The 27,306-nt window shown below is 37.6% G+C and overlaps 3 protein-coding genes and 1 pseudogene across 3 annotated transcripts; 1 reads left to right on the top strand and 3 right to left on the bottom strand.

Annotated features, from left to right (window-relative positions):
- The window catches only part of LOC148726711 (uncharacterized), a 900-nt pseudogene extending 277 nt beyond the window's left edge, over positions 1-623 (top strand).
- A 2,865-nt stretch (positions 624-3,488) lies between these two features.
- Positions 3,489-8,900, bottom strand: LOC111347251 (proto-oncogene tyrosine-protein kinase receptor Ret-like). Its single transcript, XM_088726361.1, has 11 exons — positions 8,842-8,900; positions 8,328-8,367; positions 7,150-7,444; positions 6,485-6,595; positions 6,181-6,371; positions 5,941-6,063; positions 5,666-5,736; positions 5,321-5,361; positions 5,033-5,129; positions 4,605-4,704; positions 3,489-3,998 (listed from the first exon to the last, which is right to left on the bottom strand). The coding sequence occupies exons 1-11, from the start codon at positions 8,898-8,900 to the stop codon at positions 3,915-3,917; spliced, it is 1,212 nt and encodes a 403-aa protein (XP_088582487.1). The 3' UTR covers positions 3,489-3,914.
- A 613-nt stretch (positions 8,901-9,513) lies between these two features.
- On the bottom strand, positions 9,514-18,446 carry LOC148726710 (uncharacterized). Its single transcript, XM_088726360.1, has 5 exons — positions 17,261-18,446; positions 11,420-11,490; positions 10,734-10,830; positions 10,023-10,103; positions 9,514-9,695 (listed from the first exon to the last, which is right to left on the bottom strand). Exons 1-5 carry the CDS (start codon positions 17,427-17,429, stop codon positions 9,514-9,516), a joined length of 600 nt encoding a protein of 199 aa, XP_088582486.1. The 5' UTR covers positions 17,430-18,446.
- A 4,488-nt stretch (positions 18,447-22,934) lies between these two features.
- Positions 22,935-23,758, bottom strand: LOC148726709 (tyrosine-protein kinase receptor Tie-1-like). The gene is made up of 3 exons (XM_088728025.1): positions 23,641-23,758; positions 23,375-23,474; positions 22,935-23,101 (listed from the first exon to the last, which is right to left on the bottom strand). Exons 1-3 carry the CDS (start codon positions 23,715-23,717, stop codon positions 23,036-23,038), a joined length of 243 nt encoding a protein of 80 aa, XP_088584151.1. The 5' UTR covers positions 23,718-23,758; the 3' UTR covers positions 22,935-23,035.
- Between the last annotated feature and the right edge of the window lie 3,548 nt (positions 23,759-27,306).

Here is a 27,306-nt window from a genome sequence, read left to right as displayed (position 1 = left end):
ATTTTTCAGAGGAGTGAGAACGCTTGAAGAATTTATTCTCACGTTTGGACTACCCTCACCACCTTATCAACTCCGCCATTAACACCTTTATTAACTCGAGAATTGCTGACCAGCAGCCATTGCAGGCGTTGGGAAGATTGGCGAAAAATGATGTAACCCGGGTAGTCATACCCTTCAAGGACCAAGACTCCGCTAACGTTGTTAAGACACAGTTGAAAGACCTTAGCATTAAGCTCCAAACCACAATCCAGCCCGTATTTGTCAGTCGGAAAATTGGCCAAGACCTTAAAGAATGCGAAACCAAACCACAGCTGGTTAATCAACAGTGCGTAGTGTACCAATTTAAATGTAACCTGTGCGATACAGGGAGCTATGTTGGTTGCACACGTGGGCATTTATATGCCCGCGTGGATAGCCATAAGAGCACGTCATCTTCAGTACGCAAGCACTACGACAACGACCACGCAGGTGCTGTCCCTGAGGACCTTCTTAGCTGTTTCAAAGTTCTCAAGAAGTGCATGAACAAATTCGATTGTCTTGTCAACAAGATGCTTTACATCAAACGATTAACACCGAGTTTGAACGTGCAAACGGATTCTATCCGTGCTAAAGTATTTTTGTAGCTGCCTCCCCTATGAAAATTACTTGTAACTCTTGAACTCGCATTTGTTAATTTTATTTTCATTCGTACCCTTGATAATGGCGTCATGAAGTCGCCAAAACGTCGGGATATTATATCGTTGGTTTTTACCTGTCTATGTATTACTAAATCTTTGTTAATTAGAATTACGTTCGTAATTCTTGGACACTTTCGGCGATGCATACGCAAAAAGCAGCAAAAGATGGCCAATACAAAGAAAACGGAAACGACTCTCGTGAGTTTGTTGTGCTACAGACACATTTGGCTTTCTTTCCTGGCTTTCGAAGTAAACAGGTCATTCTTTCAAATTCTTAATAAATATAATCCTTTGTTTTGATTGTAAATCATTAACAACCCCCCTCCTCTGTCCTACGTTAGCTAATGGGGGTTGAAAAAACCCACATACCAACACTTTCATCGCCGAATGTCTAAATTACTATATCAGAAATTTCTTTAAAAAAAAAAGAGATTTTTTTAAATATCATGTTATCTACTTCAAGTATACTTTCAACATATCGAGCTTTAATAGGAGCACGCCTAAGATCACGCTATTTAGGATCGTTTATGTAGTTAACCTGTAACTTTACATGAGGGTTGTTAGGCTAAAAACACTAGACAACAGGGATTTTTAGCAGGAAATGTCTGAAAAAACCTGTGAGCTTGCGTGAATTGAAAAACAAAAATTTTAAAAGACCTGACACCAAAAAATAATAATAGAAAAAGAAAAACATTCGCGTAGAAGTTTGGCCATTCGCTCTGGATAAAATGAACAAATAAATTGTCAGATTGAGCAGTATCGATGAAGAACCTCGTTTTATGGCGTATGCGTTGTAACCTTATTTCGTAGAATTAGAGTAGGCGCGAATGCAAGTCTTGAATGAAATGAATAAATTATGGTTGAGCTGTCACGGTTTAAGATCAGCCATCATTATCAAAGTATAATCCTTAATTCTATAGCTTTAATCTGCTTAGAGCTCGTTAACCAGATAGGGCCGTGGCTGAGTAAACTGGTATACACAGGTGCACTACACGGGAGGGCTCTGCGATGACGGTTCCCGGGAAGCAGATCGCAGTTTTTGGAACATTCTGAGTTTAGATGCGAGGAGTTGCAAACCACGGCCTGGAAAAATAGAGAACGGGTTTGGATTCACTGTATTTGATACTTTACTCCCCATTACTAAGGCACACGCCAAATATATTTTGGTTGTTTCTTTTAAGTGATTTAGGATCTGTACATTCTCTTTCATGACTGGTAAGATTGATATCTTTTGCTCTAACCAGCGGAGCGACCGTTTCAGAGCAGAAACGATATTTTACAACAAATGTTCTTATCGTCATGCAGGCTCCTTGGTCTAAGGATGCCAAATGAACTCCTTTTGCGTTTGTTACGAATGACCCATAAGATGTGACTGTCGTGCGTTTACTTGGCCCAGGAAGTGTTTTTTGAAGTTATATCAGTTTCTTTGTGGAACTTTAAGTTTTTTGAGTCTGAATCAGGATCCAATTTGTAACCCGTGTAATAAGAATAAAGCATAAAGTTTGTTCTGCACAATGGCCTCACCTAAGCAGAGGGGCAGCTACGAAGAGTGTAGGTGACTTCACTATCGAGTCGTGTAGCATCTTTCATCTTAATATATTCTGTTCTTAACCAGTTCTTTGCTTCCTCAATTTTGTTGGAAATATCACAGACTGAGTAAACTGGTGATTGAGTGGAAGGATGATTCCACTGTAAGAGACCAAAGAATCATCTTATTCCCTCCGAATGTGATTCGTCTGTGCACAATATACATGCAGGTACACTGTATACTTTACTTTTTGCACAGATACTAAACGAGTATTGATTATTTTCAGATGGGCTGATACCCACAATGACTGTTGAACATGAATCAAGATTTTTGAAAATAACCAAATCTAACTATCACATAAATGTAACCATACTGACACGATTTTACAGCGTATGAGATTGTTCGTGCAATATCTACGAAGCACCTGAGTTTTTCATACATGTACGCTCAGACCTCTTTGGAATAATAAATAGTACTAATTTTCGATGACTTAGATTTCACTCCCCTTTATTCATACTTTCAAGTAAAATCATTAGAATTTCTACTTTGTTGGAGAATGGAAAGGAGAATACTGAAATTATCATAGATATAGGGGGAAAAACATTCCTTACCTAATTTATTTAATGACTGTTTAAAAATGAGTTTAATTAGATTCATCATAAAAAAAATTTGCTAAAACAGTTTAGGGGATAGTTTGCTGAGAAAATGAACACCAAAGATCTAAAAAGGAACTCGAGTGTTGCATATGAGAATATGTAAACGCGTAAATAGTAAATTTAACTTAATTTACTCCATTTTCACTGCATTAATTTTTGCAGTGGGGAAGGACCAGAAAGGAACATACGAACCATTCGTGCTAGTCCACCCTCCAACCCATCCCACCCCAGGGGAGGACATCTATCACGCAGTAATCTCGTGTGTGGGAAATTAACGTCTCCCACCCCAACCCTGCAGGAGACGGGACCTCCATTTATTCGTCCCTATCCAAGAAGACTAGAATATCTAACCATTTCTTGATGTTAAAGAAAGGTGGCAAAATCTTCTCAATTATTAGTCACGGATATCTGAAAAACTTTGGGACTCATTAATACATTGGACGATCCTCACGAGTCGTAAGACTCGTGAATACATCGAACGATCTGTATGGATTGTACAGACGGTGAATGTATCAGACGATAGGTATGGGTCGTACGACTCGTGATATCATGAGACAACCCATATGGGTCGTACGACTCGTGAATATTATTATTCTTATTATTATTATTATTATTATTATTATTATTATTAATATTATTATTATAGATCACACGATCCGATACGAGCCGTGGTACTGGACATACATGGGGAAAATAAACTCGTGGTTCAATAGAGCGGTTGCAATAGTCATCACGCCTTTAAAATTATTCATTGCGCATGTATTTATTGGAAGTTATTTAACAACAATTATTTATGAACAACTTAAAAGATAATAGATAATTTGACTGAAAAATTTTAAATCTATAATGTTAATAAAAAAATTATAGTTTGCTTCTCTAATATAGTTAAAAAACACATACCAAAAACCCTAAGAATTCGCACAAAAATATCTGAAAGCTGTACTTTGTCCCAGTTCGCTATTAAGCGTATTTTTTATACTTTCCTAATTAAAACAAAAGGAATGGTGAACGTCAAATCCTAAATAGTATAGATTTATTACTCCTTCCACTGCTTCATGAAAATTCAAATGATTGTATGACAAGATCGTCAGCATTAACATAGAGTCGATCATCGTAATTGTCCAAATTTATCAGCCCCTGATTAAAAAGGAAAAAAAAAATTAGTAATGTACTTGAATTATTGGATAGTTGCTCTTGTAAGCTTGCAATAGAGCCACTTGTTCAAATGACTTTTAATCCACGTAAAAGCAAGTTGGTGGCGGAATTATATTTGAAAATTGTCGAAGTAAAGTGAACAATTAAATGTTCGAGGCCTCCATACCAACGCCATTGTTAAGTGCATTTTACAGCGGTAGGTTGAAAATGTTACTTTTAATTGAAAGAGGTAAGGAACATTACAGTGTGCCGCTGTTGACGAACTGAACTGATCGTTCAAAGGAACTTACTTTTACTACTTAAATACGACTTCGTATTTATTTCGGATATTCGCTAATGGATTCGGAGAATTTCATGAAATGCACAGTCAATTCTCTTTCCGTGTCTTCAAATCAGGCTTTGGAACTTGTTCAGAATCAATGTGTTAAATTCTCATCTGTCATTTTTACCTCAGAATTTAGTAAAAATAGCTTTGAAACTCCGGTAACTTGACATTAATTATATTCCACTGTGAATCTTTGTGTGTGCGAGATCAAAATTAGAACGATCAGGGGTTAAAAAGCCTCTTGGTAAAGTCTACGATTCTACCTTGTGCTGGTCTTCCATTTCTTTCAGTTCGTTTCTCAAACTCTCAAATGATGGTCTCAAGTCAGGGTCATCTTTCCAACAGTTTGTCATTATGTCATACCTAAAACACAAAGACGTCAGGAATATCTCAGCACTTTATTAGTAGCACCAGTTATGGCGTCCTAAGGCTCAAGATGTTACCATTTTCTAAATGAACAATAACAACATTTGGTTTTTTTCTTATTAATTACAAGAGAAAACATCGAGTTAATTGACTTATTCCAATATTTCCTGTAGGAAAACCTGCTCGACATGTAAAGCAACTTTAATTTTAACTAAAAAAGAAGAGTCCTAAAACCCTTAATCCAAAAATAGAAAGTATTTCACCAGAAAAGGCGTCGTAAGAAAAAAACAAAAACAAAAACAAGAACAACACCATTGTTTCATACAACTTATCATCCACGTGTTGTGGTTTGGGCATTCTGTATCCCGAATTTAGCAACGTTAAAGTCTGTCTTCCATCCATCTCTGGATATGGTGTGCCACCTGAAATAAAAGAAGTTACCCTTGATACAACTATCTTACTCTTTATTTACAAATTTTATAAATATATTTTTACTCTATAATTCCTGTACCATTGTTAATTTTTTCCCAGCTCCGCCTGCCGACTTCTTAAAGTGTTAACACAAATTTTAAGGCTAAAAGTTAATGGCCTGCCTATCAGCTTTGCAACTTACCAATCGTGACAATCTCATAGAGGAGAACTCCGTAGCTCCACCTGTAAAACAAATGGAATAAACTTGGGGAAATGATCATTCTTGTTTATGAAAAAAATCAACATCTTCGATAAAACCTCTGAAGAAGGTCACTTTACTCATCACACAAGCCGATCCTGGGCCAGTAATCATAACTTAAAGCCAGAAAGTGCATTACCACTCCCTCTGAGAGATGCTCCACAATAAGATATAATGACCACATTACAGAGTGAATCCAATAACTTTTCCCACACCTGAAAACATTTTATTCGAGGCCATTTTCATAAAACCCCCCAAAAAATATGTTTATGTATTCTTTGTACTCACACGTCACTTTTTGTGGAATATTTTCCATGCAGCAGCGCCTCAAAAGCAGTCCATTTTAAAGGGATACGTCCCTAAATGAAAAACGATTTGAATTGATTAGCAAGAGTTATGAAAGAGTCAAAATGAAAGTCATAAATTTTCTTGTACCAGACTTGTCACCAATTTTTACCTTGGTTGAATAATACTAGTGATGATATGATATGTTGAAGAGCAACCAACAGAGCCAATAAAGACCCTCATACAAATTAGCTAATTTGCGCACCAACTTATGGTACCTTTGACCTCATTTGATAAATGTTGTCCTCTTGAATATCTCTGGCCATACCAAAGTCTGTTACTTTGCACGTTTCCCCTTCCCCAACCAATACATTACGAGCTGCAATGTCTCGATGGATAATCTACGACAAATCAACACAAATCACGAAACCAGTTAAGGGAGTCCAAAAGAATCGAACGAAGATAATAAAAAGTTATGATCATTGTAACAGTTCACTAAATATGGCGCTCTTGCTTACTGGTATCGATGACAAATATGACATTCCATCGGCAACTTGCCACGCATATTTCATCAGCTGCTTTGAGGTCAGATTTGTTTTAGGTTTGATATCCGGGTCTTGGAAGTAAGTGTCATTCAATCCACGGCTTTTTCTCAGGTATCCCAGTAGATCTCCATAGGGAACATATTCAGTTAATACCATCAATGGTCCTGTAAAACATGGGAAGCGTGAAAATATACAATGTATGTTAATTTTTTAGGGAGAAAGAGATCGGCCCAAAAATAACTGTTTGGGCAATTACAGTATACTTTTCCTTATTTACCAGATCTCGTGATACATCCCAGAAGTTTAATGACATGAGGATGGGCATCGAGTTCCTTCATCAATTGAAGTTCAGACAACAATTCTTTCCTGTCCGATTCGGAAGCGTGCTCTGAAAGACCAAGCAATAACAGTAACTGAAGCGAAATAAGTGGCACATTTCCTATCTGACTCTGAGCTCTGTGTTGCTCAGTCATGGACCATCCTACTCAAAATCATGTTGTCATGAAATAATAATGTTATGAAATACGCTATACGAATTTCATTCGGAAAAAGCAGTCTTTGAAGTTTGCTACTTTTAAGTAGTTGGGAAGTAGGAGATTTGATGTCAGCAAGAATTTAAATTTCTGCTTATATACGTTTTGTGTCAGTAAGTTCTTGTAGAAAGAAGGGTAGATTTTTTTTGATGGTTTGGAAGAGGAGCCTTACCAGCTGATAACGAACGTTCCAGTTTCATGGTAATTACACGCGAGACGTTTGTCATGTCTCGATTACAGGTCTAGTCAAATTATTCATGGTTTAGTTATACCTAGCTTCAGAGCGTCTTATTATCAACTTACTGAGGTCATGAAGGTATCTGCTGGAGGTTATGTCTTCGTTTTTTTGGCGAGAATGTTACTTCGGAGTTTCACACAAACGCGTGTACTTTTATCTTTTATTTCATACCTTTCAACATCTTAACAGCCACGAGTATCGTCGTTGGTCTTCCCTGGAGGCCTCTGACTTCTGCCTTAGCAACCTGACCAAAAGCCCCTTTACCAATGACCTTTTTTAGAGTCACGAGCTCTATAGGAATCTCCCAACAGCGTGGCGGTGAATAGAGAGAGGAGTAGTCATTTACTGGCTCGGAAGGTTGTAGAAGGTTGACCCGCTCTGCATTTGTAATGGGGGACGACCGATTCCGCTCATCTAATACCATGCACTGCTGGCTTTGAGAAGGATCCGTCATTTCAAGCCAAGTCTATAAACATAATCATTTACTTAGACTACAGTGGAAAGTCTCTCAAATCCTCCATTTTTATTATTTCGTTTTTCACGTATACAATTTCGTGCGAATGTGTCTAGTACATAATATCACCTAGGTAGTCTATTTTCTTTTAGTACATGTTGCCCAAATTCATAACCGCCTATGGCAATATCGATCATTTACTTTTGTTTTGTGAATTTATTACTGAAAAGGAAGCTGAAGTCAGCTGAGTTAAAAAGAAAAACAATGTGCCAGTTCGTATTAGACTTTCATTTTGTTTAGCTGTTTCCTGGCGCAACCTGTTCACTTTGAGGCAGTACCTGTAATTGGAACAATGAGTCGAATTATATCAGTATTCATGTTATTCACCAGCCTGAGTCGTTAAGTTTTGGGAAGAGCATAAGTCAGAGGGTACAGTTTTCCTACGAACCAATATTACGGCAGGTTCTTCCATAAACAGATACATTTCTTAGCGAGTGGAAAATAAGACAAACCGAGGCTATTGAATTCAAAAAATAAAGGCTTCATCACAAAATCACCATTTGTGTACATGACAACGGTGACTTAAAAGGACTTCCAGGCAAGCTTTGAAAAAAAATTTTCTGCCGAAATTTGATACCTGCCAATTAGAGAAGGCCTAGAAAAATCAATAAATGTATGCCACCTTCTGAATGAACAACAGGACTGGTTTTGCAAACCTACTCGAGTTAAATGACTATTTTTTACTGTTATTGTGCCCTTTGGGCAGAGATGAAAAATCTGGACCGCAATAAAAACCAACAGGTTTCAGGATGCGTTGTGGTGCCCTCACAGGGAAAAAGGACGTACGGTGTTCCACCACAATAAGGTCAATTGTTAAAATCTTCAAGTGACTTACATCAACAAGTCCAATATCTTCTGTTGTTTCTCTGTTTGTCCTAAAAGTAAAAAAGGAATATCATATTTTTTTGTCAAATTCGAATTCAACTGGACGAAAAAAGGTGGACGATTTGTTCCGATGGAAAAGCTCGCCTTTGAGCACTCCATAGCTATAGTCATTAAACGATTAGTGACAGCACGCCACATTTTGCACCGCTATATTGGCTCAAAGAAAGTCATGATAAGGTTTCATAAATATTATGGCTAAGCATTTTGTACTTAGCATGAAGCGGACTAGCTCTGGAAAAAAATAACTACATCTGGATAGCCCACACTTTATAAGTCTCGCGAGTGGTTCAAAAGTCATCACGTTAAAGGATGCCTTAGGAAATTGACTTGAGATGAGCTCTTGCCCCGAGTGTAACTATTATAACCCATCTTTACAGAAAAAATTAACAGCTGTACATAGTTTGCAACAGGTAACAAAACAAGAAATTAAATAGGACGATTGTTTATCGTTCTATAAATCTTACCTTTCTCTTTTTCCTGTTCCCAAGACGTCAAGAAAAATGAAGTACGAAAAACGTATCATGAGAAAGAAGGAAAGAAAGAAAACCCAGCGTGAAAAGTATATACAGAGAAACTCAGAGATTAATTCAAAGGAAATACAAAATAATGTCCTTTAGGCATGGATAATTTGAAATAGAAGTGGTGTGCTACAAGTCTAGTGCAATGATTGAAATCATAAAATGATGGAAACACGATGATCAAACGAGGGCATACAATCACGGTTGGGAATTTTTTTGACGTGTGTGTATTTTTTAAACGAAAAAAATCATGGAGGACATTCTCTGTGTTATCTTAGCCTGACCTAAACCTTTTAGAATTCACGCGTGGTGAACGAGATATCACAAATCAACCAATCTCTTCTACAGACTAAATGTTGACATTTAAAATTGACGTGGAGACTTTCGCGCCATCTTGTTGTTCTCCGCGATTGACTTCAGTTGTTTTTTTCTTGAATTTTCTTTCATCGTGCGTTTGTCAAATTTCATTGTGAATTTCTTACAAGTTTCGAGTCTGCATTTCAAGTTAAGTTGGACACTGATATGTTTTTTTTTGAAAAAGGGATGTGTTAGAACTGTTTCGAAATCTTCAAACCTACCTTGTTTTTAAATGAGGCTTAGAAAATAAAAGAAACAAACTTAACAAACAAAGAACAACGCGAATTTTTTTTCGGGGTCAAAGTTGGCATCTATACAACTCTTACTATTTGAGTTCTTGCTGTTGCGCTTTCTTAACGTCCATACGAAAAAGAGAAGTATTCCAGCACCAACCATCGTAGCAGTTGATCCAATCACTGCACCATACAAAATCCTTGTGGATCCTTGAAAACAACAGCAACATATGAAATACATGTTGACAATCCTCCACTGAGTCATGACGCCTTTTTCTACGCGTACAACTTTTAATGTAATTCCCGACAAATTACTTAACAACCCTTTAAATGCAGTGTTGATACCTTCAGGAAGAATTCCAACTAAAGTATGAGAAATAAATGACAGGTATTTCACCAGTACCCTACCCTTACCTACTTTTTAAGATATTTAAGAGCGTGTCCACTAAGAAAACATCGAGATGATCCTCTTCAGGTATTAGATATTTTATCACTTGGTTATGATTTGGTCCAGACCATTATGAATAGTTAACATACCTTCACAATCTGTCGCATTAGATGATCGGTAGTAACCTTCATTATACATGCACACGAAACCAGTTGTGTTAGTATTTGAGGCTGAATATGAAGGAGAAGGTATACATTTTTCATTACAAATAGAATCCTTCTAGAAACCTTTCTGACACTCTAAAAATGAAACACCGCGCAATTTCATCAACATGCCTTTTCTTTGGAACACATTAATGCAATGACCAAGTAGCGTACTATTAAAAACAAAATTGCTGCTACCATGCAACTGATTAGTGTCTGCGACAGAAACTAAAAGACAGATTTTGATAACCATGGCACCGAGACGACTCTTTTTGTCTTCACTCCTAATGACTCTCATGGTCGCTATCACTCAGGTTTTTTTAATAACATGTGTACATAAATTTAACACAAACACTCAACTTGGGATTTTCAGAGCTGGCGACTAAGACCGGAAATCAAAGACCCGAAAACGAAGACCCTAAACAACTAAAGATAAGTTCATCTATCTGCGAAAAAAAAAAAACCGAGACGAAGCGAAACGAAACGATACTTGAAAAAATGGTAGTTTGCAAAGAGGGGTTTCTTTGTTCTCAGGTCTTCGTCTTCGGGTCTTAGGTCCTAGGCCATTTATCTACGCCCGCCGATGGAATCGATATGAACGTGTAAAGTACGGCCGAGCAGTACATGTTCAATACAAGCTTTCCATCTATGTTTTACCATTATTGATGACTTCAGAGGTATGATTGCAAAGGCAGGCTAAGTTATATGTCGTGCTCCATTCCCCATTACTAAGGCACTCAGGCTTGCCAAATATCTAGTAAAATAATTGGAAGTTTTAGTTTATTGTACGATAAGAAGAATATTGAAATCAACTAAGATGTACAGGGAAAAACATTAGCAATACCAAGTTTATGTAAACACTGATTAAAAAATAAGTTTAATCAGATTCATGGTAAGGAATTAGAACAGTCCAAGTGATAGTTAGCTAAAACAATTGACACAACTGATTAGAATAGAAAATCGAGTGTTTCAATGAGAGTATGTAGACACGGGTAAAGCTCTATATTGCACTTGTAAAATATTTCTCCCCAATAACATCATAAATGAGGGTTGTTTTTTTGCTTCTTGATTGGTATGATTAAAGGTTTCAAAATAAGACTGTGCTGAAAGGGACAAGGTGAACAAACAAGGCTACATTGAAGCTCTTATCTAATATACGAAGCTGTAAAGAATTCGCGTTTGAAACTACCTGGAGGTAAATAAGACAATGCCTCAGTTTGAGATTTTACCGTAACGACATCAGTTTCAGTTTTTTATCAATGAAAATTGCATATACATGTACCTTATGCTGACAAAGTTAATGTTTAACAATACACTTAAGAATGGTTTTTACAACATCTTACCCCTTCTCCTTCCGAGCTCTGTTTAAAGATAGCCCAGTAACAGTTCGATCCAGGTTCTTCATGAAGATTTTCTGTAAGAGGAATGTCATAAACTCTTACAAAATGAATTACTGAAACAAGCAAGAGCTAAGTCTCCTTATGGACTTTGGGTATGATTGCTCCTCTTTTAAGTAAGCCAGGAGGAAGCTAGCAGTACCCACCCCCCTCCCCCCACTCCCTCCCTCCTACCTACACTTCCTCCTCCTCCCCCTCCTAACATTAATTTATAGGGGACAAGTAGAAGAAGAAATCTAATAAGGTTTGAGCTTTAGAGGGGAGTATAGAAAGATATCCTTTGTCTTATCTACTAAAAAAATATTATCGCATTTATCAGAAGGGTTCGACTTAGAGATTTTGGAATGGTTTTTCCCTCAAAAACCATACGAGGCACGTAACCCGGTTTCTTTAAAGCTGAGTGTTACCGCGTCCGATAAAAGCTGAGAAATATCTTCTTATTATGTGACTTAGTTTTGATTTAAAGCGAAAATTGTTGACCATAAAAACAATGAAGTGAAGGCGCCATTTTCAATATCTTTTTAAGCTCAGCATCCTCGTCCTTGAGATGTTCATGGCAAACTTTGCAAAATTTTATTCGATGTCATTATTTACATCTTTTATACACTAACTAAACATATTTGTTTTAAAAGAAACTGTAAAACAACCATTACATTTAAAAATCGAGACGAAACGAGATCATTTTTGTGACCATTAATTCAGGTAGATTTTAAACAGAAATTCCTGCGACCATAAGTTACAGAAATGGAGCTGAAAGCCTGAAAATGCTCAAACTGTGCTTTGCACGCCACTGTTAGTTTTATTATCCGGGAAATCGATACTTTTTTCTCATTAACCGAACGAAATCAATAAAGAATACCAGAACGGCAGTAGCTTTTGTTACTATTTTTAAGGCAAAAAAAAAAAAAAAAAAAAGGGGTATTATCAACCAGAGCACAACTAAATCCCTACTTTGGAAGAGGTCTGTTGACGACGTTTTCTGTCTGTAGAAGAGAACCAAATGCCAATTCGTAAAACGGGTAAACAGCTACATTCTGTCAAGTGATTATGTCCTCTTGATTCTGTACATTGTACCACAATACAATCACTATTTTAGGCTGAAATATCAGACTCAGCAATTATCTTTTTGCACACAAAAGTGGAACCCTTTACGTCCAAAGGCATTATAGAGAGACAAAGACCTTTGTATACTTGAATTCTTATTCGCGTCACTCACCAGGCGGAAAGAACTATCCGTAAAAAAAGAAGCGCTACGCCTTCTCTAAATGTGACCCTCCACGGGATTTCAGGGAATGAGGTAAACGCACGGACACGGCACGTTCGCACGCTAAAACAAAAGAACTAGCTTATAACACGTTAGCTCTGTGTTAGTTACCTGCCTCATTAACATCGCAGTCTTCCTTCGCACGGTAGAGACAAAGGAACGTGTTAAGATCTTCTCTGCATTTTTGCACGGTATAACACGGTGACCGTGTTAAATTTTTAGCACGCTCTTTGAAGTTAAAGTTTCTTTTGATTTGTACAAGCAGGACTTCGTAAGCTGTAAGGCTATCTATTAGCTCACCAATACGACTCTAGTTGTCAATATCCAGTGCAACATCGGTCAATGTATCGCCGAACAGGATGGTGTCTCGACTTGTTGTCCGTTCATTTAATCCTGCTTTTGGATTCTTCCTTTATTTTCGAATTTCTCGTTTTCTTAAAGCAGCTTGCTAAACACGGGCCGATCGAGCAATGTCCTCTTCTCTTGAAATCATAAACTTATGAAGGTAGCTAGCCAAGCACAAATGCATATATAACTGACAAACGTAAGCTTTAGTATTAAAGCGAACTTGTATGATGCAAAGCGAATGACTTCACCTCCGTTGATAAGTGAGGGATTTTTCAGCTGGGAACTGTTCAGCCGAACGGGCTGTCAATTTCAGCTTTATTTTTGCGAATTATACAATTATATGCTCGCGCTACTGTAAACACGTGCACATGCTTCCATTTGACGTCTTGTCGGAGTATTTTAACAGTTGTCTCGCACTATGAAAAAAGGTTATGCACGTGAAACGTCTGAAATTACAACCATTTATAACACTTTGATAAGTATTTTACAATAATTATCATTCTGCTTGTAAACTGTGTTCTCAAAAGCAACTGAATGCACGCACAGGGTCCAGAGGAGTTAACTTGAAGTTTGTTCGGTTTGCGAACTAAAAAACTCGTTAATACCTACCACAATTTTAATGTTAATTATCCTCGCGTTACAGTTGCGTTACGAAACGTATATACCGCAGCACTAAAGACTAAGCTCGTAAGATGCCAAGATCGCCGTACAGTAATTCGCAGCCTCGCTCGACTAACTAGCGCTTATTCATTTTCAAAGCGCCGATTCGCATAGAGTGACGAGCGGCAATCGCGTCGATCAGGAGGCATGAAGCCGGAAATCTGTTCCTAAAGGATCCAAAAAGATCCGATACTGGGCTTAGTACATGTAATTACGTGAAACGATAAGGCTATATATTTTACAAGGTAAGAAGTTTTAAAAAACGATAATTCATGTGTGCAAACTGAGCTCCTCTGAACCTATTTGTGAAACAAGTAATGCTGGATTACTCGCGAAAATCATGAGACAAAGAGTCGTAAATTGCCGTGAATGTTTGCTTATTTTTTTTATTGAAACTTTCGAATAGGACAGTAGAAATTCTTTATTCTCGCTGTATGAGTAATAAACTTTACAAGCACCATTCTCGCAAATAAGAAGCTGACAAACACAACTAACGAAGTAAGATGGGTTGTACAAGAAAAGCTGGCGTGTTAAGAATTCTACCGTGTTAAGGAAACAAAGGAACTTAGCGTGTTACAAAACAAAAATTCTAGCGTGTTACAAAAACAAAGCTCTACTAAACCAGATATGAACAATGGCTACCCACACGCTCTCCAGTGTCAATTGTTTTCATGTGCATACCGCATGGTAAGCGTGTCATGTCATTAGCGTGTGAGCGTGTTATAACTTGCCGTGTGCGTGTGTTCACCTTATTCCCTGAAATCTCGTGGAGGGTCACAAATGGAAGAGGTAGACCACGTGACCAATCTATGACGTGTGAAACTAATCAAGGTCTATCGAAGCACGACCGATCAAAATCTGCATACGAGCTAGAATATTCCTGTCACTCGCGATTCAGAGTATTCGTGTCACTCACCGAGCAGAAAGAAGGATTCTTATAAGCGCTACGCCCTCTATAAATAGGAGGTTTAGACCCCGTGAAACTTAAAAAGGAAGTGCTACGCCTTCTATAAATATAAGGTGTGAACAATGTGAAACTAAACGGGGCTATCGAAACATGACCAGTCAAAATGTCAATACGGGTCTGAATAAGACGTAGTCGTTAAAGGTTACGCAGCGCCATAAAAATAGCTGGGTAGAACTTTGCATGAGTGTATACGGTAAGATGCAAGATGAATGGAGATGAACTTGATCAAGTCATGCAAAGAGCCTAATCTTTGCCAGGACAGCATATTTATGGTGATGATACAAGCCACAAAAGAAACATCCAAGCGTGGGTTCGTATCCACAACGCGACAGCTAGGAGAAGGTATTGGGATATTCGGTTTTGCGATTTTGGCTATTTTAGATCGGTTTTTTGGTTTTTGGGGTAAAAAAACTTCGGTTTTTTGGTTTTAGTATTCATTGCAGTTTGCGGATTTTCCGTTTTTTAGCATTTTGTTATCGGTTTTCCCGAAAAATACTAACGGGTTTTTCGATTTTTTGGGTTTTAAGTTTCTCTTCGATCTGAGTGCCAATCACTGATCTCGATTAGCCACTAAGGTATGGGTCGCACTTGAGCAAAGTTTTCAACCCTGCCGGCAAAACTAACACAGAAAATTTTAAACCGCAACCGGAAAGCAAACTTTTTGTTTCAACTATCTGGGTCGCACTAGGTTAAAAAACATGTCAGTGATGACAATGATAATCCAGACACACGTTCATCCACGTGTTATGAGGAGAGAGCAGTGAGCTGAAAAAGGAAAACAAACGTTAAAAAAATGCGTCCTGTTGAAGTATTGTTAATAACGATTACAGTGATGCTTATTCTTCTTATTTAGTTAAATCACGAGCACTTTTTTGTCTTTCGTATGATGTATAAAATATGGGTTAACGCCTGTTTAACTGTTTTGACTGCCGCTATGATGAGAGAGAGAAATCGACGTCAGCAAAGATTACTGACAAGCGATGACAGTTACCGCTGTGACAGCTATTATTTAGCCCGCGTTTTCCAAAATCTACCTGCCCCACCCAAGCACTACGGCGTCTTTGATGTTTTGGTCGGTTTTCAAAGTTTTTGCGAACCAGAAAAGTTAGGGTCGCATTAGGCAATGTGCCCCGATGACAGATTTTCACACCAAAGTGACCACATTCACACCAAACTTTCCTAAGTGCGACCCATGCCTAAACCCAAATGTTATTGAAATGAATGCGTGACAAACCAATTGAAATATCGCAGGATCCCTATGGGGTTTACACTTCTTGAGTAACACCCAAGGCATTGATCTTGCAATGTGGAGCACTTGGCATCTAGTAAAACATTTACTGGATTGGATTAGTAAAACATGGATTGGATTAGTAAAACATGGATTGGATTAGTAAAACATGGATTGGATTAGTAATACATGGATTAGTAAAACATAGATTAGTAAAACATAGATTAGTACAACATAGATTAGTAAAACATGGATTAGTAAAACATGGATTAGTAAGACATGGATCAGTAAGACAGGGATTGGTAAAATGAACGCTAAATAGGGCGAGTTACATTTTATCTTACTTTTTGTGGTATTTTAACTTACTTTTTTACTCTTACTTTTAAACCAAAATAGACAGTTTCATTTAAATACTGATGTTGCTTTTGCCCATCCGCAAGCGGTTTCAATCGAAAACAACATTCCTTTATCATTGTTTTATTTGCGTGGAAAGTGACAGTTGTGAAATACTTTGTGCAGATAAAAAACCGCAGGCAAATAAAACGTGACGCTTGAGTATCCGTACACGACTAAAAGGTGACTCTAGACGGCCAAGAGTAACCGTTTCCTTCTTTGTCTTCCTTCGCTAAGATTATGCAGTGCACGGAGTATTCTAAAATTTGACTAAACCTTACTTTTGCTGCTCTCAATCTTATATTTATTAGAGGTCAGAAAGCTTTGTCAGTGTTTCATGCAGATTGGGAAAATATTAGTTTACCTTGCTGTCAAGGTCAACTTTCCATAATTTGGAAAGTACAATGTGATTGGCTAGGATTGGGAAAGGAATATTTATTTCTGTAGAGCGGGCGTTTGTGCTAAAACCCCAGACTCGAGCGAGGTATTAAAAAAAAAAAAAAGTATTAGTATTGGTTCACGAAAGGTTTCTACCCTCGTCTTTCGGTCATAAAAGGAGAGAAGAAATGTGACCGCCTTCTAAGAAATTTCTACCTTTTCAATTTAACACAGAGCTTAGTTAACGCTAAAAAAATGTGGTAACGCAGGGGCAAGACTCTGATTCAGACGTCATGCTATAGTTGCATCGAAGCCAAGTAACAATTCATTCGCGCAATTTCCCGCGGGAGCACAACTTTGCAAAATACAAAATCATATTTGAGATATTTTGTTTGGTTCGGTAGAGGCACGACGTTGAGGTCGCTTTCGTATGAGAGTCATGTACCGCGGCAGGCCTTGTTAAATTTAAAATTTTTAAATATCTTTAACTGAACATTTTAAAATTTAACTTAGATGCCGGGCTTCCAGTCGTCTAATGTTAACTCTTACCTGCTTCTCCTGAAACTCCGCGTAAAGTAGCTATTAGGGCTAACCAAAGAACTATGCTTGTTTGAAATAAATTCATTATCAAAGGATTTAACCGGTAGCTAGCTTCATGAGACATACATATTGCTATCCACAGTACTTCCTTTTTGTTCTTCAGCTTATTATATAGCATTAAAAGATGACAATTGCGCAAGGCCGGAAGATCAATATGCTCAACTTAGGCAACACATACGTAAAAGGTCAGACCATTGGCACACACTGGCAGGACGGGAGGAAAATAGGTATAAACTTAATCTTCTCCTTCCAGGTTGTTCTTTTTTTCTTGCATGCAGTTGATCTGAAACTGGGTGGGCTAGGTGACGTGCGCCCTCTGATGGCATTGCCTCATGGTTGTAAAAGAAAAGTAAGTCTTTTGCATCCTGTCGCAGTTGAGTGAATATGTTTTGTGGCAGCGAGTATACCGTCAATACGTGGAGATTTACTGTCAATCTCGTTTCTTCGAAAGCAAAAACTAGTATTGACGGCCTTTCCTCCGTCAACGAATTAGTTCTCAGGAGGCAACTGACAAGATTCAGTAAGTCACATTTGCAGCCGAAGGCTGTATGTTAGGAAAAAAAAAACCAAACAAAACAAAACGAAAAACATTCTTAGACGCAAGATTATTTTCTGGAAATTGACCTTTGACGTGCACACGCATAACCAAGAGACAGAGAACTTCCTGTACATGAATTTGTATTCCATATGTTTCATTCACCAGGCGTAGATAAAGGATTCGTAAGAAGAGATGTTAAAAGAAAAAATTGGCATTTAGTAAGAATTCTTATTAGGTGTGTTTTAAACTTATTTAAGAACATGACTGAACATAACATGTATTAACAAAAGCCATTCAGTTTAAAAATATTAATATCTTGCGGTAAAATATATTTGAATTAAGATCATCTTGATGAATGAGAGAGTAATTTGATCTGGAAAAAGCTAGTCTCGGACCGGTATTACGAGAAGTGCCTACTTCCTGTACTTTCCATTTTTCTGAAAAGCGTTCTATTTTTTTAAATAGACTTCACGTGGAAGTCACGATCAAGAAATTATTCCTTAAATTTTGATTTAACACGTTCAGCACCTCTTTCTTTAAAGTGACTAAAAGTGTAAACAACTTTTACTTTTAATCGTCCGCACTGAATTCATAATCAATTGACTGGTGAGATAACACGTAGTTTCTCTGGGGGGGGGGGGGGGTACTTGCGTACGCACCTTCCTTATTGAGTCCTCTGTTTATTCTATTGTTATCTAACAAACTTTAAGGGCTGTTTTCATTTTAGTTATCTGTTTAAGTGTAATTCTAATGTGCGCAACGGTTTCTTTATAATTTTTGAATTGCCAGTCTTGTTTTGTTATACCAGAACTCAAGTGGAAATGTGGTAAGTAAGGCTGAAAATTATTCTGTAACTGCGTGAACAACTTGAAGGTACATAAAACTGTTTTAAGTAATTCACGTGATTCGCTAGTTAAGATAGAAACGATGACGATTCATGACGATTGACAGCTTAGTGAGTGTCACCTTTATAAGCTGGTGAACAGCATTTTCACTCAGAGCAGAGCTAGTCCCGATAGCAGTAAATTGTGTTAAGAGATCAAAGCAAGGAATAAAGAATTATCAATTGTAAAAGAGTGTCAAAAAATCTTTTTAAAAACGCAGTGGAGATTTACTGCCTATTTCTGTTTCTTTGAAAGTTACAAACAGTATTAACGGCCATTCCTCCGTGGTGAATTAGGAGGTAACTGACGAGATTCAGAGAGTTACAACCGCAGCCAAAGGCTTTATAAAAATCAAGGTCAGAAATAACATTCCCAGACGCAAGATTATCATCTGGGAATCGGCCCTTGACATGTAAACGCATAACCAAGTGACAGACAGCGCTGGGCTTCTTAAGAACGAATTTGTCACGCTTCGTGTTTAACAAAAAAGCGTAGAGAGTTTCAAATATGCTTAAAGAATAGGGGATACCCAGTTGACGGTTTTGAGAAATATATCTTTGAAGTTATTTTCAGTTGGAGGGAAATATTACCTAAAGCAAATAAAAGAGCCTACAGAAGAAGATTTTATCTTTCCACACATAGTCATAGGCTTTGCATAGCCTGGAGAAAATTCAGATGGGAAGATGACACCAAAAAGGTATTTTCGAACTGAATTCTTTAGCCCACTAGGGTGTGAATAGCCAATCATAACATGTCGAAACATATGACTCCCGTAGGGTTTCTTGTGGCAAAACATCCTAGTCCTTGAATTTCAATCGTGAAAACATCTCTTGATTTGGGTTGTACGTGACGGTAGTGATCTTTGCTATCTGTCTGCGTTGAAAACTAGATTGTAAATGGAGAAAGATAAAAAGGAGACGAGTCCAGTGGTGAAAATAAAAAAGAAGTTGGGTTGTCAGCGCAAAAAGTAAAGAAATTGGACGCGCAATGGCGAAAGAATCTCACCAGAACTGATATTATGAAGGCTCGTGCTCTAAGCTATCTTCGGTACTCACACTAAATCAGCAACCATGGAGTTTTACCGCGCCCTGCTTAAACCGCTCTAAGTTGGAAAAGAAAACAAGTTTCATCAAAATTGCCTTTCAGAAAAATTGAACTAAAGGTCTCTCACGGATAACTGACAGATAATTATCCGCAAAATTTGGTTTTGCTAAAAGTTTCCTTAAACTCTGCAGGACGCTTCTGTGTTCAATATTTCGAGTTTTTCAGAGTGATGACATAACTCTTACCTAAAGGCGTGAATTGTTCAGTGGGAACATCCTGATCTGTCTGCCAGATGGCTCGAATTTGATTGCGCAATAGCCAATGTCTCGCATTTCTAGCGATACCGACGTAAAACCGTGTGGATGAATTCCGTTTTTCAAAATGATTCGCCGGATTTCTCGCATTGGCCTCCGACGTAATACTTATCGGTAAAAGTTTGGTCAGCGAACGTGAATGATCGATTGCGAAGCAATTAATAAAAATATCGAAAAAATTCCCATACAATTTTGAAGCCCAACCCCTCAGGATTAAAATTGTGCAGAAGTTTTATTTGTGCAGTCAGATTTGATATGCGACTAGTTCGCTGAAAGAAACATCGTCCAGTTCGGATTGTCGCACCCCATTCGGTCTACAATAAGATTCAATAACATGGAGTTAAAGCGAAATAATTTTTGCGGAATAATTTATTTCATAACCTTTCCATTTATGGTTGTTATGCTTTAAATAGTAGGTTGAAAAATTTTTACGAGAAGGACATCCGCGAAAAGCTATCGTATCCGGGAACCACCCTTTAAATCGCACCACAGAGGAAAGGAACTGAAAGACATCCTGTTAAGAGTTAAGCTTTGAAGGCAGTAGATTGAAAATCGCTAGCGAAAGGTAAGAGTTTCGCAGGTACATCAACACTGCTTTTTGGCTTTCCGGCCGCAACCGGCGCATTTCCTTGCACAATAGTGTAGAGTTTTCATAAATCCAGTGACTCCCTTCATGGTTCTACTTCAACCGTCCTTTATTCAATGCTCAAGAAAGTATGTTTACCATATAATGCTTGTGACTACCCATTTCACTTTTATGTAGAAAAGTAGATTTGCAACATAACTGAGGTAAAAGTAAATATCCTTCTAATATTAAACCCATGTAACGCAACACCCTACAGACAACATTAGGCCTTTTAGCCGCCGTAACTGGTCTCAAACAGGCGGTATGCGTACTCTGATTACGTTGTATCGTGTTCGTAAAACGAAAAGTGAGTCAATTGCATCCTGTCGCGGTCGAGTGAACATCTTTGGGGGCATCAAGGTCGCGTGAATATACATGGAATGTACTGGGAACCAAACATCAAGAGCATACAGTTGGGGAAATGATATTATAACACTAACCCTTATTAAGTTAAGGAAGCATGAAGCATGAACATTATACTTGGAAATTCTTTCCCTGAGCAGTTGAATTCATTGTGAATTGATTGTTCGTTTCCTGTTATTGGATCGTGTCAGTGACCCAGGATTCGATGAAGGCTTCGTAGGAAAACAACGAGATGTTTAAGTCTATCAAAATGATGAAAAACCCAAATCAATACCAAATCACCTTAGAAACTTCCTCTCGAACAACAGATGATTCTTCCTTAAAGTGGTATTGCGACGAAATTTTTGCACTTTATTTTCCCAATTTTCTGGTGTTAACTTCACCTTTAGACCCTAAACGGTCCTAAACTATAACAGTAAGCGTAAGTTTCTCAAATTCGACAACGTTATTCCTTAAAAACAACGCCGTGAAGACATTAAAAATTCTTCCGCCATTGCTTGAATAACAAACTGGAGAGCCCGCGAAAATATCTACAGCGGTTTTAGTTGTGACGTCATCGACTCACTTCGAAAACGTCGCGAAGGCATTCCTTTACAAGAAATACGCAAAAGAAAGCTGGGTAACAGTTCTTTCGAATTTTATTCCTTCTTTCGTGTGGAACCAGAAAAGCAACTCTCTCTCGGCATACCAAATTAGCCACGTTTGTTGAGTCGTTGACGTCACTTCAGTTCTGGACCCAGTTTCTTCTTCTTTGCGCGGAGTTCTGTAGTTCGAAGAATAGCGGCCTTTTAGATCGCGAATCTACAGGGAAAATAATATTACTTCTTGATGGAGTTTTGCCTTAAAGTGCACCTAAACCCAAAAACGAAGCGCGATACCATCTTGCAAATTTAGCACGTTGCTACATCCTCCTACAACACACTTAGTCGGCATATTTTCTGAAAATATCGACTACAACCTTCCCAAACAAGTGAAAATGTGTGACATGCAGACTTTCCTGTTCTCGATTTGATATAACATTACCCGCTAGAGCCATTCCTCTTTAAACTCGGTCGTGGGGGCAAGATGGCAACCGCTTTTCCGTATTTTGACTGGGCACAGAAAATTGAAGATTTTGGCAAATAAGAAAATTTTTGCACAAAAATACTCAAAAAAAATACGCTTATCTCTTTAAGCGAAAAAAATTTTATGGGTTTAGGTGCACTTTAAGATTCGGAAAATTTGTTGCTCAGGGTAAGTACTTTAAACCTCTAAGGAGAAAAGAAAAGATGCATTTTTGGTCGCAGTAGCACTTTAACAGGGTCAAATTTAACAATTAAGTGGCATCTCATTCCACATCAAGCATTAACTGAAAAGCAAGATATTTTTAGAATTTTTCTAATTCACATTTGTAGACATGAGCGTTTCCTGATATATGTAATGGTTTGCCATCAGGATAGGCATCGGTAGCTTTTAGAACATTTGCTCAGTAATCAAAAGGCATTTAAGGAAATAAAGGAAGATTAGCAGGCTGCTGCATACACCATTATCACAGTACATGAACCTTATTTTCTTTATCTCTTTAAGGGGAAGATGGGAGACTGGTGTCTTTATAGAGACATTGATACCGGTCACAAAATATAAATCAGCTCTAGAGAATGGTTTTTTTACTTTATAATTTTTTTTTAAAATCTGATATGCTTTTACACTCATTTTCCCCACTAAAAGAAAAAAAATACGACACATACAAAAAGTCAAAAGCTGTCAAATAAAGGCTTCCTTACCATCAGAGAGATTTGAAAGGAATTAGATCAGACCGGTATTGTTTACACTGTGATAAACCGTAATAGAGCTATTGCTGTGACTCTTTTGAATCTCAGCTTTATTGAAACAAGTTTGTATTTCAGTCCAAAAACGATTAAGAAACTGTACGTTTACTGCAAAAACTGCGTGAGAAAATATACGAGAGATTGACGACTATACGTTTAAGTCCTCTACGTTTGCGTACAGCTGCTTGTCGTACATCTTCATGTTGATCATCCTCTGTGGAGGAAAAATTAAAAATTCATAAGATTATGAAACGTGGTTGTGTAACCTAACGTATTACCTGAGCTATCGCTCAAAACGTCAGCTCTTGAAAATATTTACGTTGGCCAAATTGAATTATGAAATCTTTTGATAAAAATAATTTATCTTGTGGCATTAATACAGTGAATGTTTCAAATGTAATCTGATGATTTACCAAAGGATGGGTAGTTAAGATTCAATCCATCCATCGTGAAAATCAAATTGTTTCACGATTATTATAATTCTCACCTTGTGTTTCGTTTCTATGTCCTTAAGCTGGTTTCTTAACTCAGTGAATGTTGGTCGAACATCCGGGTCATTTTGCCAGCATCTCATCACTATCTGGTACCTGGTATTTGGCAAGAGGAATACTTTCAACCAACAAAGAAAACTATATTCTCGTTTTCAAGTATCATTTAGCTGGCTTTATATCACTGTTATCCGGCCAAATAATTCTTGGAGTGGGACTAACGACAAACCAAAGTAAAAGGTAGGAAACAGTATGGGAAACTTACAACTCATCATCCACATGTTGGGGTTTAGGCATTCTGTAGTCCTGCTGAAGTAGTTTCGCAATTTTCTTGCCATCCATCTTTTGATAAGGGGAACCACCTGGAAATGATGTAAATATTATTTTTCCTCTTATTTGCGGGAGGGAAAGCTGACTAAAAATGATGAGTAAAATTGTTGGCAACAAAGTTTAAAAAAAAAATTTAATGTCTTTTTTTTGTAGAAGCACGTAGAGGGCCGTATGGGTCGTACTGCTAACGCAACTTCTTCGCTTTAGCATGAGTACTTTGCTTTAAGCAGCGGTCTTTTTGTCTCGGAATTTCGCGTTAGTATTTAAGATAAAAAAAGATAATTAACCAGTCTTTGGTATGCTTATTTGTTTTTAATTATAGATTTATGTGAGATAAATCGTTACCTATGGTGAAAATCTCGTAAAGCAGAACTCCATAGCTCCATCTAGAAGGTAATAGGAGAAATATGACATGAACTGTAGGGAGCGCTCTTAAAAACAGGAAATGTGACGAATGCCAGGTCAACTAATGACTCTTGGAACTGAGCTTGATGCTATGTGCACCTATGCAGACCAGTTAGCAGGATTTATCTTTCGCACTCAAATCGAATGCGTAGCAATATATCATAACTAAGTGCTTGGTTTGAGAAGTTCCTTCATACTTTTAAGACTATTTCATGTTACGCAGCCAGAGCGACAACCAACATAGATGTACTAGATCGTCGATCACTGACAATTGATTAGTGTCTGTGAGAGAAACTAAAAGACAGATTTTGATAACCATGGCACCGAGACGACTCTTTTTGTCTTCACTCCTAAAGACTCTCATAGTGACTCTCACTCATTTTTTTTAACATGTCTACATAAATTTAACAGAAACCCCCAACTTGGGATTTTCAGAGCTGGCAATTAAGACCGGAAATCAAAGGTCCGAAAACCAAGACCTTAAACAACTAAAGATAATATCATATATCTGCGAAAAACCAAGACGAAGCGAAACGAAACGGTACGTTGAAAAATGTTACTTTGCAAAGAGGGGGGTTTTTGTTCTCAGGTCTTCGTTTTCGGGTCTTAGGTCCTAGGCCATTTATCTACGCCCGCCGATGGAATCTATATGAACTTGTGAAGTACGGTCGAGCAGTACATGTTCAGTTCAATTATATATTGAAGCTTTCATACACTTTCTATTTATGTTTTACCATTAAAGTGGTTAAATGTCCATTTTAGACCCAACACTTCTACGTAAGAGTCTGAAGATCCATTGATGACTTCATATGCATGACTTCATAGGCATGATTGCAAAGGCAGGCTAAGTTATATGTCGTGTTCCATTCCCCATTACTAAGGCACATCCCAAATATCTAGTAAAATAATTGGAAGTTCTAGTTTATTGTACGATAAGACGAAGAATATTGAAATCAATTAAGATGGAGAGGGAAAAACATTAGTTATACCAAGTATATGTAAATACTGATTAAAAAATAAATTCAATCAGGTTCATGGTAAAGAATTGGAACAGTCTAAGTGATAGCTAAAATAATTGACACAACTGATCAGAATAGAAAATCGAGCGTTTCGATGAGAGTATGTAGACACGGGTAAAGCTCTATATTGCTCTTGTAAAAGATTTTTCTCCAATAACAAGACAAATGAGGGTTGTTTTTCTGCTTCTTGATTGTTATGATTAAAGATATCAAAATAAGATTGCGCTGAAAGGTACAAGGTGAACAAATAAGGCTACATTCAAGCTCTTTTCTAATAAAAGAAACTGTAAAGAATTCGCATTTGAAACTACCTCAAAGTAAATACGACAATGCCGCAGTTTGAGATTTTACGTAACGACCTCAGGTTCGGTTTCTTATTAATCAAAATCATATATACATGTATCTAATACTGACAAAGTTAATGTTTAATAATAAAACTTTAATAATGAAACTTCTTTACCATAAAAACAACGAAGGGAAGGTGCCATTTTTCAATATCATAGTTCGGCTGTCTACAAATTAAGCTCAACATCCTCGTCCTTGAGATGTTTATAGCACCCTTTACTAAATTTTATTGAATGTCATTATTTAGATCTTTGATACACTAATTAAACTTATCTGTTTTAAAAGAAACTGAAAATAAACCATTGCATTAAAAAATCGAAACAAAACGAAATTAGTTTTCTGACCATTAACTCAAGCAGATTTTAAACACAAGTTCGTGCGACTCAAGTTTTTAAACACAAGTTCGTGTCACTCATCAAGCAGTTGAAGAAATGGAGCTGAATGGGCAATGCTCAATCTATGCTTTGCACGCCACTGTTCTTCTTATTATCTGGGATCTCGATACTTTAAATTTCTTAATAACCGAAGGAATCCCAGAACGGCAGTAGCTTTTGTCAATATTTTAAAGGCAAAAAATGAAAACGGGTATTATCAATCAGAGCACAAGTAAATCGCTACTTTGAAAGAGGTCTGTTGACGACGTTTTCTGTCTGTCGAACAGAAAAAAAAAAGGCCAATTTGTAAAACGGGTAAACAGCTACATTCTGTCAAGAGATTATGTCCTCTTGATTCTGTACATTATATCACAATACAATCACTATTCTAGGCTGAGATATCAGACTCAGCAATTATCTTTCTGGACACAAAAGTGCAACCCTTAACATCCAAAAGGCATTAAAAAGAGACAAAGACCTTTGAATACTTGTCACTCACCAGGCAGAAAGAACGATCCGTAACAGGAGAAGCGCTACGCCTTTTATAAATAGAAGAGGTAGACCTCGTGACAAATATATGACGTGTGAGACTAAAAAAAGGTCTATCGAGGCACGAAGACTCAAAATGTGCATACGAGTCAGAATATTCGTGTCACTCGGGAGTCAGAGCATTCGTGTGACTCATCAAGCAGAAAGAAGGATTCGTAAAGAAGAAGCGCTATAAATAGAAGGTGTAGACCACGTGAAATTAAAAAAAGGAGGCGCTACGTCTTCTATAAATAGAAGGCGTAGACCACGTGAAACGAAATGGGTCTTTCCAAACACGACCAGTGAAAATGTTAATACGGGTCTGAACAACACGTAGTCGTGAAAGATAACGCAACACCATAGGAATAGCCGGGTAGAACTTTGCATAAGTGTATATGTAAGACGCAAGACGAATGGAGATGGACGTGATCAAGTCATGCACAGAGCTTATTCTTTGCGAGGACAGCATGTTTATGGCGATGTTACAAGCCATAAAAGAACCATCCGTCCGTGGGTTCGTATCCAGGACGCGATAACTATCTGCGAACAGAAGCCTTTCTGGACTCTGTCGAAAGAGGAAAACATTCACAAGGCGATGCGACGCACGAAGCCTTTTGCAAAGTGACGAGAAACAATAATTTCCTTAGCAGAACTCCGTTTGAAAATAATAACCTGTTTATATACTCTACGTACGAGGTTGCATACATAATTGTATAACAGGAGGTCGGCTCGAGTGGCGATTGAAATGCAGTATGTAGTCGTACAGTATTTTAGTGCTGTCCGCTGAATAGTCTATGCTTTAAAGCAATTACTCGTCAACAACAGAAGAACAAAAAGCTAGCTAATACATACTTATGAGACAGATTGATATATGATTATGTGCGATTTATATCTGCAATCCAATTTTTTGTTGAACGTATATGTGACAGG

Source organism: Stylophora pistillata, chromosome 7 (genome assembly GCF_964205215.1).
Source record: "Stylophora pistillata chromosome 7, jaStyPist1.2, whole genome shotgun sequence".
Taxonomy (NCBI): Eukaryota; Metazoa; Cnidaria; class Anthozoa; order Scleractinia; family Pocilloporidae; genus Stylophora; species Stylophora pistillata.
The sequence above is the reverse complement of the archived record's forward strand: the minus strand, read 5'-3'. Positions and strand labels throughout refer to the sequence as shown.